Genomic DNA, 13,321 nt, shown 5'->3' with positions numbered 1-13,321 from the left:
ACCTCTATCCACACTCCCGTCCCCCGACAGGCTCCCCAGGACTCCCACGCTTATCCAACGCCCCTTTCCGCCCCCCAGAACCTTTGCCCCATCTAACCCGCCCTGCTCCCTATCCTCTGACTGCCCCCCGGCACTTCCCACCCCTTATCCAAGCCACTGCCCCCTTACCATGCTGCTCAGAACAGCATGTCTGGCAGCCGCGCCGCCCGGCTGAAGCTACACACGCTGCCGCTCTGCTCAGCAGGACTGTGCAGTCCCGCCACCCAGAGTGCTGCCCATGTGGTGGCATGGCTGTGGGGAAGGGGGACAGCGAGGGAGGGGTCAGGGGCTAGCCTCCCTGGCTGCGAGCTCAAGGGCCAGGCAGGACAGTCCCACGGGCCATAGTTTGCCCACCTCTGGTTTAAAGAGTCAGCAGTTAGCCTCAGTGCCACACAGTGGTATCAGAAAAATAATGGTTATTTCCTAAATATAATCTCAGCTGATGCTGTCTGCTCATTGCAGTGCTGCTTCTCAGCACAGACGCCTTTGCTGGAACCTGAATATTGTTGTTAGAAGTAAAAGCTTGCTCCTTGTGACCAATCTGCCTTGAATTCTCTTCACTACAGAACGTGGATCAACACTTATTTACCTTGCCGCAGGGCTATGGCCAGTTCGCCTTTGGGATTTTTGATGACAGCTTTGAGTTTCCTGCCTTTGGGTCCAGTGGCCAATCTGAAGACAACAGGGACTCCGAGAACCGGCGGGAGAGAGAACATCAGTCTCGGCACAGATATGGCGCAAGGCAGCCCCGAGCCCGTCTCACTGCGCGGCGTGCCACTGGCAGGCACGAGGGAGTCCCAACGCTGGAAGGGTGAGAAGTGCTTTCTAGTGCTCTGCTTAGTGACCAGGGCTTGATTTTTTTTTTTTTTTTTTAATGTGGTTTAGCTGAGAACCATAACTTTTCTATTATCCATTCATGAGGACTAGTCCCTCACTTAAAAACTTCCTGGGTCGTGTTCTTCTCCTTCACAGATGTCTTGCTTTCCATGCAAACAGCTGCTTTTGGGAGATTAAATTTCAGCCTGACGAGAACCCTCATCAAGCCTTTATCTAGAGTGAAATTGACTTGCTGGCCGTGGTTTACCTGTACTCTGCAATAGGTCATACCACAAAGAAGGGAATATACCTGGGAGCTTTTAACTAAAAGATGCCCTAGACTGAGTAAGCATCTGTCTGCCCTGATTCTTTTCCTTGTGGGCAAAGCAGCATGAAACCCAGCTGATGTGTCCGATCACTGGTGAATTTCTCCGCTCCTTGCAATCGGCAGTTGGAAATGCTGCTGCCTCCCAGGCCTATGCTAGAGAGTAGGATTGATTTTTCTCTACGTATCTCCCAGAGACACTGTCCACTTCCCACCTTTGTGGAGGAAAATGTTCCTCTCTGAATAAAATCCTTAGACTTCCCCTGTGGCGAGAAATAAGTAGTCACTAGGATGCAGTTGCATCTGAAGCCGGATCCTGTGTCTTACCTTTCATTCCCCCTGCTGGTACCACAGTATTTCCTAGGCACTCGGTTTCAGGGCTGTTTGTGGGATTTAGTGGATCCTAGTAGTTCTCTGATCTTGATTTTTCTGTCTTTCAGAATTATACAGCAGCTGGTTAACGGCATTATTGCACCTACAACGATACCAAACCTAGGACTCGGCCCTTGGTGAGTCACAGGTTCCTCTACCTAAGGGTCAGGTTGCTTGTAGTCCCAGTGGAGACTAAAACTCTCTTGTCTTTATTCTTAAAGGGGAGTCTTGCATTCGAATCCAATGGACTATGCCTGGGGTGCCAATGGCTTGGATGCAATTATTACACAGGTAAAACTGGCACCTGTTCTATGTGTGTGCCACTGGGGGATGCTCATGTGCAGTGGTTGGTACTGGAATGGAGCCCTTTCTCTAAGGGTATGTCTACGCTACCTGCCAGATCCGCAGGTAGTGATCAATCTGTCAGGGATCAATGTATCGTGTCTGATCTAGACACGATACATCGATCCCCGAACGCACTCCCCCTTGACTCTGGAACTCCACAAGGCGAGAGGCGGCGTCGATGGGGGAGTGGCGGCCGTCAATCCCGCGCCGCAAGGATGCGAAGTCAGTCAGTCTAAGTTGATCTAAGATACGTCTACTTCAGCTCCGCTATTCTCATAGCTGAAGTTGCGTATCTGAGATCGATTTCTCTCCCCCCGCCCCTCTATAGTGTAGACCATCCCTAAGAATCTACCCTTCTCCCTTCCATAGAGAGGTATTCCTCATGCTGTCTGATAACAAAGGCACCCATTAAATTTGTGGCAGGAACAATGTTTTAAATTTAAAAACATTAAGAGGAAATAATTCCTGTAGCATGTGTTCGGCAAGTGGAATCCACTGCTGGAGAGTTCTAAGACAAATTGTCATGACTGGGGCATGGGCGGTCAGACCTAGTGGTTGGAGCAAGAGTCAGGAATTAGGAAGCAGTCCAAAACAGGGAGATCCCAGTTGCATGCACAACTTCCTGTTCCTGTGCTGGGTTTATATAGAAGTTGTGAACCAATCAGGACCTTCAGCATTCTGCCAATCAGATTCCAGGACTGGAGTCCTCTGCCAGGGGACTTCTATTCCGGCAACTGCTAGCAGGTCCCTGGGTGGCAGGTTGGAACTTACGAGCTCCTAAGAGCCCTGTGGACCAGGGTTCAAAACTCATGGTCCTACCATCTATACTCATGTTAAATCTCATGCTGAGGGTTGTCAGCTGGTCCATTCGGAGGTCAGTATGGAATTTTTCTCCTCGGTGTGGCTCTGCAAAAGTGCCCAGCTCCATGGTGGGGAATTAATATTTGAAGCATCAGGAGTTAGCCACCAGTAAAAGCGGGGTACAGGTGACAGGACACTGTGTTACATGTCTCAGTACCTTGGCCTAACAAATCCTATGTACCATCCAGCTGGTGTCGTTTTCCTGTACCATATGGCGTTTTGTCTTTCAGTTATTAAATCAATTTGAAAACACTGGCCCCCCTCCAGCAGACAAAGAAAAGATCCAAGCGCTCCCCACCGTTCAGATAACAGAGGAACACGTAGGTACGTCCCCTGCCTCCTCAGCGAGTCGTCCAATGAAGAGCTTTGCAAAGCTTTCATGTGGTTTTTCCCTTGGGATTTTCATGTTGGCTACTAATCTGTCGTAGGGCTAAAGAATTCCAGAGGCAGAACTAGGCACAGCTATCTTTCATGCTCCTGCCTGAACGGAAGCAGTGCAAAGCTGATATGTTTGCAGCAGGGAGTTAACTGCCTCATCTTTAGCAGCTAATGTATCTAGATGCATATAAACATTGGAGCCAGCATAGAAGTTGGGGACTGTCTCCGTCTCCCAAGTCTACAGCCTGTCTTGGAAATGAGAGGTCTTTACTATCTCCTGGGCATTGTCGCTTCTTAGGGGAATCTCACACTGCTGTAATGCCACTGGTAGGAGTGGTGGTGTAGCACAGCCAGCAGCATGCTTCTCGCTGTGTAGAGATCTGCTCAGGCTGAACCCGTTGCGTTGTTTTCATACCTGACCCATATCTGATGCTTGTAGTTGGGTGGTCCCATCAGTTTTGTTTCAGGTAGCAAGGCTCTCGCGTACGCTGTGCTGGACTCTGGGCCAGGAGCCCAATGCCGTCTGGTCTCCACCCCCGCACTCCACTCACCCCCCAGGAGGTTCTGTCCGTGCCACTGCTGGGTGCAAATGGTACATGACACATCACACTCTGCTGGGGCTCCTTCCTACAGGACAGGGGAGCCCAGTCTGAGCCATGCCCCTGCAGGGAGCTCAGCTGCCTGGCAGCAGCTTCAGACAGCCCTAGTACCCTTGGCTGCAGAGTTTCCTGGCAGGCAGGCAGGAGGGGAAGGAATCCAGCCCACCTGCCTGGCTAAGCCAGCATCATCCCACGCCTGCTGTGCTGTGATATCTGTATCTCACCCCTACCTGCACAGCAGCACAGCGTGGGCTCTTGGTGCACTCCAAGCCTGCTCTCTGCATCCTGGTGCTGCCCGCCTTCCTGTTTGGGAGAAGTGCCCTTCCGTGGCAGAGCTGGGCCGCTATCCACCGACTCCTTCAGCCACCTACTGCTACCTCCACAGCTCTGGGGAACAGAGAACCGGATCCTTCCCTTGCTTCCTCAGAGTCCAAACCCGAGTGTGAGAGCGTCAAGTTCTTTTCATGCCTGATCTGACACCTGCAGTCAGGCTCTGGTCAGGTTGCAAGCCTCTGCCACTGGCTCTTCTGGAAGGGCTATAAGCAGCATTAGATGAGACAGCCATAAAAATGCACCCGGTGGGGCTGTGGCTGTGTGAAATTCTCCTGAAACGGTCAATGCTGGTGCAGCCACTGTGTGTAAACATCTCTTGGGAGCAGCGAATAGTGTTTGCTGGCTGGCAGACTTTGATTTTTAGTTTTTATACTATATATTTTTAAGCATTTTTTTTTCGGTTTTTATTGAGTTCAGTTTTCACAATGGTGGGGAACGATGGGAGGGATTGGACAATACTTATTTAATGACAGTATGTGTTGAGAATCACAAAGTTAGTTTTATAATTGTTAAAATACAAATTGTCGACATCACATGTCAAAATATACCAGGTACGTTTCCTTAACTCAAATTCTAATAGGTTCTCAAACAGCCTTTTTCTTTCTTTACCAGTGCGTAAATTTTGATGGTTGTTGATGGAAATATTTTTTCATAGGTTTGTGTGTACAGTGACATTGACATTTAAAAATAAAAATTGAATCTTTCCAAGCCTGCACATGAAACACTGGCAGCAACATGTTGCGGAAGGGGGTAAGAGAGAAAATATAGGTAAGGAAGGAGAGGAATTTAGGAATAAGGTTGAGAGATGCAGGCAGCTATCCCAAGTGGCAGAAGCTCTGGAGGCAGTAGCTTTCTCCACAGTGCTGGGGAGACTGAGAGAGGCTCATTCCGCTCCCAAGTGGTGAGTGAATGATACCCCGTCAGCGCTCTTTATTCTTAGCTTTGTTTTTTGTGACTCGCAGGTTCCGGGCTCGAGTGTCCTGTATGTAAAGAGGATTACACACTCGGTGAAAACGTCCGGCAATTACCCTGCAATCATCTATTCCACAATGGCTGTATAGTCCCTTGGCTGGAACAGGTTAGTTATACCAGCATGCGGATCCCTTTGATGCAAGGGGAATATTATACTCTGGACGTGTTCCATTATACGGTTCTCAGTGGGAAATATTTCTATATCCTGATGATGCCTGAGTGTGAGCAGCCTTTTGCCTCTGAAGAAGGAGGTAGTCAGCAGCAGGTCTGGCTGTTAGGCACTGTTCCCGTGTCCTATGTCTAATCCTTTCTCTCTTGATTTTTTTTTTAATCTCGAAAGCACGACACGTGCCCCGTGTGCCGGAAAAGTTTAAGTGGACAAAACACAGCCACGAATCCCCCAGGACTCACAGGGATGAATTTCTCCTCCTCCTCGTCTTCCTCTTCCTCCAGCTCACCAAGTAATGAAAACTCGTCAAACAACTCATGAATCCTAGCCCAGCCCCTGTCCCGCGTTCCCTGTCCATAGCCCTTCCTCCCTAGCCAACATAAGCAACTAAGGGCCTTCCGGAGCGGAGCAATGGGGGGAACTGAAACCCAGAAATTCCCTCACGAGGCCCCTGGTTCTTCAGAGACGAGACACCTCAGGCTCTCCAGTGAGGGGGGAAGTTCTCTGAATTCATCGTGTCGCCGCGTGGACTCTTAAAACTGCCATGAAAGGCCATTAAGCTTCACAAATTGGAAACCCAAGGCGCTGAGCGATTGGCTGCGACTCCAGCTGGGGGAAGGTGGTTTTGTATGGTTTTGAGATTCCGCTCTTTATAGTGTGCCCCCCCTTCCCCCGGTCCTCCCTCCCTTATGCTTTGAAGTTTTGAACCTTTAAAATGACAATGTAACAAAATCTGGTTTGTGCCGAGGATTCCCAGGTGGGGAGGGCGAGTGAGGGTCAGGGAGTTGCCAGAGAAAATGTGAACTCTTGGAATAGACGAGCTATCCCTCCCTCCCTCCCTCCCCTGCCACTGTCCCTTTGTTTTCTTTATTACTTCACCCTTCTCATAGTCAACACCGAAAGGGTTTTTATAATTTTAAATTATTACTGCTGTTAAATAAATGGACACTTCAGCTCAACAAGAAGTTATGGATGATTTGTGGATAAATACAGGGTAAGCTCGTCTGAGTACTGTACTGTACCTTCCCAGCGGCAGGGCAGCTGCCCTGAGATCATTGTGCCCTCATTCCCTCCCCTGTGTGCCACAGGCTGGTACACAGTGACTTCTTTGGCACTGGGTTCCTACTGACCAACGTCTGTGTACATTGCCAGCCTGCAAATCGTCAAGCGCTGTCAGCTGCGGGATAGAAACTGCAGCATCCTCGTTCGGTTTTTGTATTTCTACCCCCCTGCAGTCCTGACCTTCTCTCACCCTGGATGCGGAGTGTTGGCTGCAGGACTGGAATTGTACCGGAGTGAGGACCAGCCAAACACCATCGTGAGCAGATAAAATACAGAGCAAGGGACGCTTTTGAGAAAAATGTATTTCAAAGCTACTTCAAAATACAGCTGCTTTAAAAATTTCCAGGAGCTTGTGAATCGGTTTCCTTGCAAGAGTTGGTTTGCTGGGGGGGGGAGGGTGGTGGTGGAAACTTTTGTCCTGCTGATCTGAGGGGGGTTTGATTTGGTATGAGGTTTTTTTAATCTGATCCATTCTGGAGGGAGGAAGTCAGAACAAGTATGCTCAAAGTTACATTTTCATGGTTTGGGGGCAGGATATATTTCATTTACTGTTCTGATCACTTTAAAACTTCAGCTTCAGTGGCAGATGGTGTGATTCTGAAGGCATCTGTAGTAGGAACCTGTGTAGATGAGGGTTTTCCAGGCCTGCCTGTGGGATAGAGGGACCTGCCCCATGTAAAGGAAAGGCTGTGACACAAGCTGTAACTGGAGGATTAAGTGAAGCAACTGATCTCATAGTGCTTCTTTGGGGTCGTCCATGGGTGTGTGGATCTAATTGAGCTCTGAGGCTGCACAGTCAGCAGGGAGAGCCAGGTGGGAAATCTAGCTGTCAAACCACAGAAAATGCTGAATGATGTGTCTTCAGGGTGAAAGGTAGAAGCTTATTTCCGGAGTTAAGTGGTGGATTCTTGAAAAAAAATCTGCTCTTGAGAGCTAGCTACACTGATATGGTCTGGTCTTAGAAGGAATCCTGGAGTCTTAGCCAAGATCAATGGATGTGTGATATGCAATGTGTGTTGAAGGCCTTCACGGGGGAAGGAAGATGGGTAAGGAGTCCGTTGCAGAGAGAGCCTTTTTCTCCAGGGTGGGACTATGTGGCAAGGCAGATGAGCATTCTGTCATCTCCAAGGCCAGGTCAACAGGTTTTACCAATGTAGCTATGTCAGGAATGTGGAAAAAATCACCCCCCTAACATGGCTTTGCCAGCAACACCCTTTATGTAGACACATCTTACACTGCAAGAGAGACTCTTTCTGGTATAGCTAATGTCATTCGGGGAGATGGTTTAACAGAAGAACTCCTTTTGCTAGTATAACCTGCATCTCCCCTTGGGGACTTCACCCAAAGCCTTTGTAGTGTGGACTAGCCCAAAGTAATGAGAGGTTTTTAACAGGAAGAATCTGTCATACCCTGCAAACTGTCAGTTGCAATTGTGTGTGTTGCCAGCAGGTGGAGCAACAGGCCCAGAGGTTTCAAACAATCTGGTTGTGGCAAAGCTAAAACATCCTAAGAGCTGAAAAGAAGATTGGGGAAAAAATGTTTGTCATCCTTTCCCTCGGAAGTGGTGCTCTGGATTACATGTTACAACCGCAAGCTGTCTCCTGTTCCTTTCCCAGGTGTCTAGTGGCAATTAGCCAGCTCATGTACTGACCCAACTAACCTAGTCTTCATGAGAAGGCTTTTATTCCGACTCTGGGGCAGAGGGGGCAAGGGGGCCTGGCTTATACCTTTAGTTAAGATCTGTGGCTCAGGGTGTAAATTTTAGGACTTCATACTCTCCTCACTCCACAGCAGAGCCACCACTGGGCTCAATGGGAGATTTGCACAAAGGTCAAGGGAAGGATCTGGCCTTTATGTTAAAAACACCAAGGAATCTGGTGGCACCTTAAAGACTAACAGATGCATTTGGGCAGAAGCTTTCGTGGGTAAAAACCCCACTTCTTCATCTGCAGAAGTGGGTTTTTTACCCAAGAAAGCTTCTGCCCAAATGCATCTGTTAGTCTTTAAGGTGCCACCAGATTCCTCATTGTTTTTGTGGCTACAGACTAACGCGGCTCCCCCCTGATGCCTTTATGTTGTAACTAAACTTTTATTCAGTCCTTGCCATTGTGCTAAGGGAAATACGCTCCTGGTTAAGACCGGTTGGCGTTCTTCCTCTTCCAGCCACCTTTCTCCATCTCTTCTCCCGTCTGCCTGTCACCTCTTCTCCCCCCCTTGCAGTAACTTCCAGTCCCCCACCGGTGGATCCAGCTCCCATACCCTTTCCCCTCCTCCTTTCTGCTAAAACCAGAAATAATTCACCCTGCCGTCTAAAGTGTCATTGGTCATGTGAATTATCACTCCAGTCAGGTTAATGGTAAGCGAGGAAGTACGTACCTCTCTCATTGTTTCAGGCTTGCTGCAGACTCTGGCAGACACCACTGCCTCAGTTCCACTTGGTGCATGTTTGGAAGGTTATCTTCATAACCGGGGGGGCTAGAAACCTTTTTATAAAATGACAGTTTAGACTCCACATGGGCCACATATGTACCCTGCTGGCTAGGGGCTGTATGTTTGACACCATTGCTATAGGATGTGTAATGACAAAGGCCAACGTGCAAGTCACCCCATTGTGATTAGGGTGATCCATATAAAGGTGACTGCCTTCCATATATCCCTGCCATAGCATATTACCATTGGGGCAAATGCAGCGAGAACCAAAACCTAACTATCTGGACTCTGAGTCTTTGGATCTCCTGGCCTATGGACCCTTCCCTAACTTCTCCAGCTTAGCTCCACTGCTTCTCTACCCAGACTGTTGGGGTATGTTCTGCTTCATACTAAATCTGGAGTTTACCTGTGTCCCACCGGTTCCCCATTGCTTAATGTTGCCAGGCTACGGTGCTGGTGACTCCTCTAAATTGACTTGTTGTCCTTAGGCCCCATTGCTGGTTGGGTTTTAGGGCAGTCTCTGTTTGTTAGGATTCAACAGCAGAAACTCGGCTGTGCCCTGGAAGGGTGAGAATGCAACCAGGAAGCCGGGTGCGTTGTGGAAATGGGGAGGAGCTGGTAGACTGTGGCTGCTGGCCCCTTGTTGACAGTCCAGTCTGTGAAGTGGGACCATGGGAGAGGCTGGTAGGACGACTTGAGCAATCCTGCTGCTGTACTTTCTGTTCCAGTGACGCTTCATAAAACAAACTGGCTGTTGCACGCCAGCTGGGTCACTTGGATTGCCACACACTTCAAACCCTCTCATCTCGCTTCTCAGTTGCCTTGTGCTGTTTGAAAATATTTTAACCTGTTTCATGTTAACTTGACAGCTCTGGGTGGGAAGGGAGGGATGAGACTCCAGGTATCTCCTTTAGAAGGTCACTCCGACATCTCTACAACTTTCAACATCTTTCTTGAGATGCTCACAGAGGTGCCTTGTGCACCATATGTTGCCTTTTATAGATCTGCTAAAGATGCATTAGGGCAAGATGGTTCTAGCCCTGCTCTGTGGAGGACACACAACTTCAAGGTTGTTCCTGACATAAGGGAGCCATGAAAACCCAGGGGGTGTTTAAACACGCAGTGGTAATGGCTGTGGTAGCACCCAAAGCCTCAAATCAGGAGTGGGGACCCCGTGTCCTCCCAGAGAGTTAGATCATGACATCACCCTTTCCCATTAAGGATGAGGTTTTCCAAAGAGTTCTGCTCCCATCTAGGCAAGTGGTCAGGTGTTCTCAATGGGATGCTGCTTTGGTGCTGAGTCCTTAAGAAAATCCGTGCTAAAAATCCATCCAGAAGGGTATTCGTTCCCTCCAGTTCTTTACGCTCTGTCACGTGCAGGGCATTGGTCCATCCTAGTTCAGCTGTGCTGGGAGTCTAAGGAAACCCTTAAGCACAGGTCTGTGTCTTAAGATCATCCAAGGGAGGATGGATGTTTGTCTAGCACCTCTTCTTAAACTGTTTCAGAAGAAAAACTAGACCATTTTGCTAGAGGACGGAGCTGCTAAAATGTTTGGAGAAAAAGCCCAACTGTGAGTGCAGCGCGTGGCCATCCAGAGCATGCCTGGGGTTCGCAGCAGTGTCTAAGCCAGCCAAGCCCAGTGGAGCTACACCTGAGCAGCAGTGCTGGAATGTTTCTCTCATCGCACTCGCCAAGTGGACGAGGGTCATTGGGAAGTTCCTTTGCTCTTTCAAAAGGCTGGTATCTTCGGGACGGGACATCAGGGTCGGTGGTTTGTTTGGAACGTCCTGAGCTGGCTGGTGAGGCAGGAATTTTGTCACCAGGGCTGCCTTGCTTGATGGCCAGCTCTCTCATAGCCTAGTGATCTTGCTTCTGAGGATGAGTGGGTTTAGACCCACGATGGACAGGAGGAAGCATTTACCTCATCATTAAAACACAGGCTTGGGAGACAGAGAGGTAGGTTCTATACCCAACTCTGCCATCGACTGAGACCTCGGACACCTTTGCTGTCTCTTCCCACTTGTAAAACAGGGATGTTACCTACTCCATACAGGTACAGGGTGGCTTCATTTATTCATGTTTGTAAAACACACAGCCTCGCAAACTGCCAGAAGGCTCCCAAGTTTCCTCTCCAGTCCCCTGTGGCTAATCCTGGTGGTGTGAGACCTGATTTTCTTTAGCAAGAGGCACCATGGGGTTAATGCAGGAGCTTTTCCCCTGAGCACAGACCTGTTCTAAATCTGGTTTGGTAACTAAGCGAACAAGTCTGGTGGTTTCTGCGCAACTTTTGGTTCTCCAAAACCTGGCTCAACAGTGGTATTGCAGAACTGTGCCCGGCCAGAGCCCCGTGTGGGACACTTCCAGGCTTGCGCTAGGTCTGGTTCCAGACAGCGTTGAGATTGCTACAGTCACCCAGTTGTTTTCTTCAAAGGAAACGAGTCAGCGCTGTAGCTGGTGCCCCGTTAAGGACTGAGCTGCCTTCAGACACACGAAGCATGACTCAGTGGCTAAAATACTAGCCTTAAATTCTGGATACCTGGGTTTGATTCCTGGCTATGCCACACGCCTTGGGCTCAGATCCTTAAAGGTTTGGGATCTGGGCCTTGAGCTCTCTGCCTCTGTAAACTGGGGGTAATGCACTGTCCTACCTCAGAGGGGTGTTGGGAGGCGATGCCTTAGCTGGAGGAGGTCAGATTATCCGAGTGCTCAGTAATGAGGCTGTGGAAGTCACTCAGACCAGCCTCCCTATATGCCTTGAACTGGGTGATGTGCAAAATGAGAGGTATTTTCTGGAACTATTTTTGGTTGGGGGCTGGAATCCCTGCTGGGGATGTAACCAACTAATTAAAGCTTCCATCCCACTATGCTTGGCTTGAGGCCTCATGGAGAGGGTCATATACATGTGCTTCTCTGGCCAGAACTGCGCTCCGACATTAATCCTTGAGATGGGGAGTGGGGGCGAATAGATTTCTCCTGCAGCAGAGATCTCCTGAACTGTCTCATAGTGGGGGAGATCAGGAGCCCCATGCTCCCTACGGGATCACAGGTGGCCTTTCCTGCTCTGTAAGAGGATGCTGCTGTGGTAGGGAAGCTGTTGTCTCAGTCTGATGGGGTGGCTTGAGTCCACTAGCCTCATTTAGTTACTGAGAAACTGGGCTGCTCTTGGAGCTTGACTTTGATTCCTTCTAAATAGCTAGGGATTTCCCCTCTTATACTTCCCTCCTTCTCTTCCTGGTCCAAGAGGTGCTGCTTCAGCTGGAAGCGCAGTGATTAGCATCAGGCAGCTGTTCTTACTTGATTCCACAGTGGAGCCTTTGATGTCCTGCGCACAGCCCGACGCCCCGTGTGAGAAGCTGGCAGCAGTAAACTGAAGATAGGCCAGTTCACATACCAGCACAAAGGAGCAAGTCGCTCTGCTGCACCCGAGAGAGATCAGAGGGGAGTCTATCTAGCATACACCCAGGATCAGAATGTCTTGGTCAGACTGGAGCAGCAGTGTGGTGTAGAGGCCACAGCTCTGACTCTGAGAGTCAAGAGATCTGGGTTCTGCTTCTGCCTCTGCCATTGACCCATTGTGTGCTCTTGGGCAAGTCACATCCTCGCTCTGTGCCTCAGTTTCCGCTCCTACTCTTTGTCCGGTTTATTTAGCTTGTGAGCTCTTTGGGGAAGGGATGTTGCTGTATGTACAGCACGTTGCACAGCGTGGTCCTGATCCCAGCTGGGGCCTGTCGATGTTCCTGTATCCCAGATGATGATGTGTGTGCTGCATCACAACTTCTTTCCTCAACAAGATCACAGCTGGAGTCCAGGATCTGGGTTGCCCGTTGGTTTGCAGCCCACCTTCCAAGTCATTCTGTAATGCTTCGTGCATGAGCAACTGGCACGTTTTCCTTGTGCTGAAGATGCTGAGACTCCCAAGTGGTTGGGTGGCCTTACAAACGGGAGCGTGTTGCACTGCGTGTGGGGGCACGCACCTGCTGGATGTAACAATGGAGCTGAACTGGCACCCACGCGCCGTTCACAGGTACGAGGAGCGCACACACAGTGATCAGCTTTGAACTACCTCTTCATAGCAGTTAGAACCCATCGGCACCTCTCTCCATCTGGCTTCAGACCTTCCTTGCTGGCTTCCCCTCTCCTGCCGGTGTGTCCTGCACCTAACTGGAAAGCCCAACTGGAAGGGCAGAGTCTGCCGCTGCTCCGGCACAGAGGCCTTGGGTGAGAAGTTATTCTTCCGGCAGGGCTTTGCCTGTGGGTGGCAAGGGGTAGGAAATCCAGTCACTGCCCCAGTTCGTGCTGCTGAGGTCCGGAGAAGGGAATTTCCTCCCGAATACAGATGGTAGCAGCAGGGTGACTCCTTGCATAGTGGTTCTTAGAAGAAAGCACGGGTGTCTTGCTTTCATTGTGGCAGGCCTTGTTTCCCCCTGCCTGAAATCCACTGCATAGGGCAGGGATTGCAGGCTGGGCTGTAACCTGGTGAACACAGGCTGAGAGCACAGTCCTCTCAGCACCTGGGAGCCCTTTGGTTCCCTCTGATTGTCCTTATCTGTGGAGGAACGGAGGAGGCGTATGAAGTCCAGGCGTGTTCTGGGAATGTTATCAGTGCCGTGAAGTGAGAT

General features: G+C 49.8%; 1 protein-coding gene across 1 annotated transcript in view; it reads left to right on the top strand.

Moving 5' to 3' along the window:
- The first annotated feature begins 287 nt into the window (after nt 1-287).
- The window catches only part of RNF126 (ring finger protein 126), a 395,779-nt gene continuing 382,745 nt past the window's right edge, over nt 288-13,321 (top strand). The window contains exons 1-6 of the mRNA XM_032804141.2: nt 288-293; nt 606-850; nt 1,621-1,689; nt 1,774-1,843; nt 2,989-3,082; nt 5,031-5,146. Of these exons, the coding sequence (XP_032660032.2) occupies nt 288-293; nt 606-850; nt 1,621-1,689; nt 1,774-1,843; nt 2,989-3,082; nt 5,031-5,146 (600 nt within the window). The remainder of the gene's footprint in view (nt 294-605; nt 851-1,620; nt 1,690-1,773; nt 1,844-2,988; nt 3,083-5,030; nt 5,147-13,321) is intronic.

Source organism: Chelonoidis abingdonii, chromosome 11 (assembly GCF_003597395.2).
Source record: "Chelonoidis abingdonii isolate Lonesome George chromosome 11, CheloAbing_2.0, whole genome shotgun sequence".
NCBI lineage: Eukaryota > Metazoa > Chordata > Testudines > Testudinidae > Chelonoidis > Chelonoidis abingdonii.
This window is presented reverse-complemented; position numbering and strand designations above follow the sequence as displayed.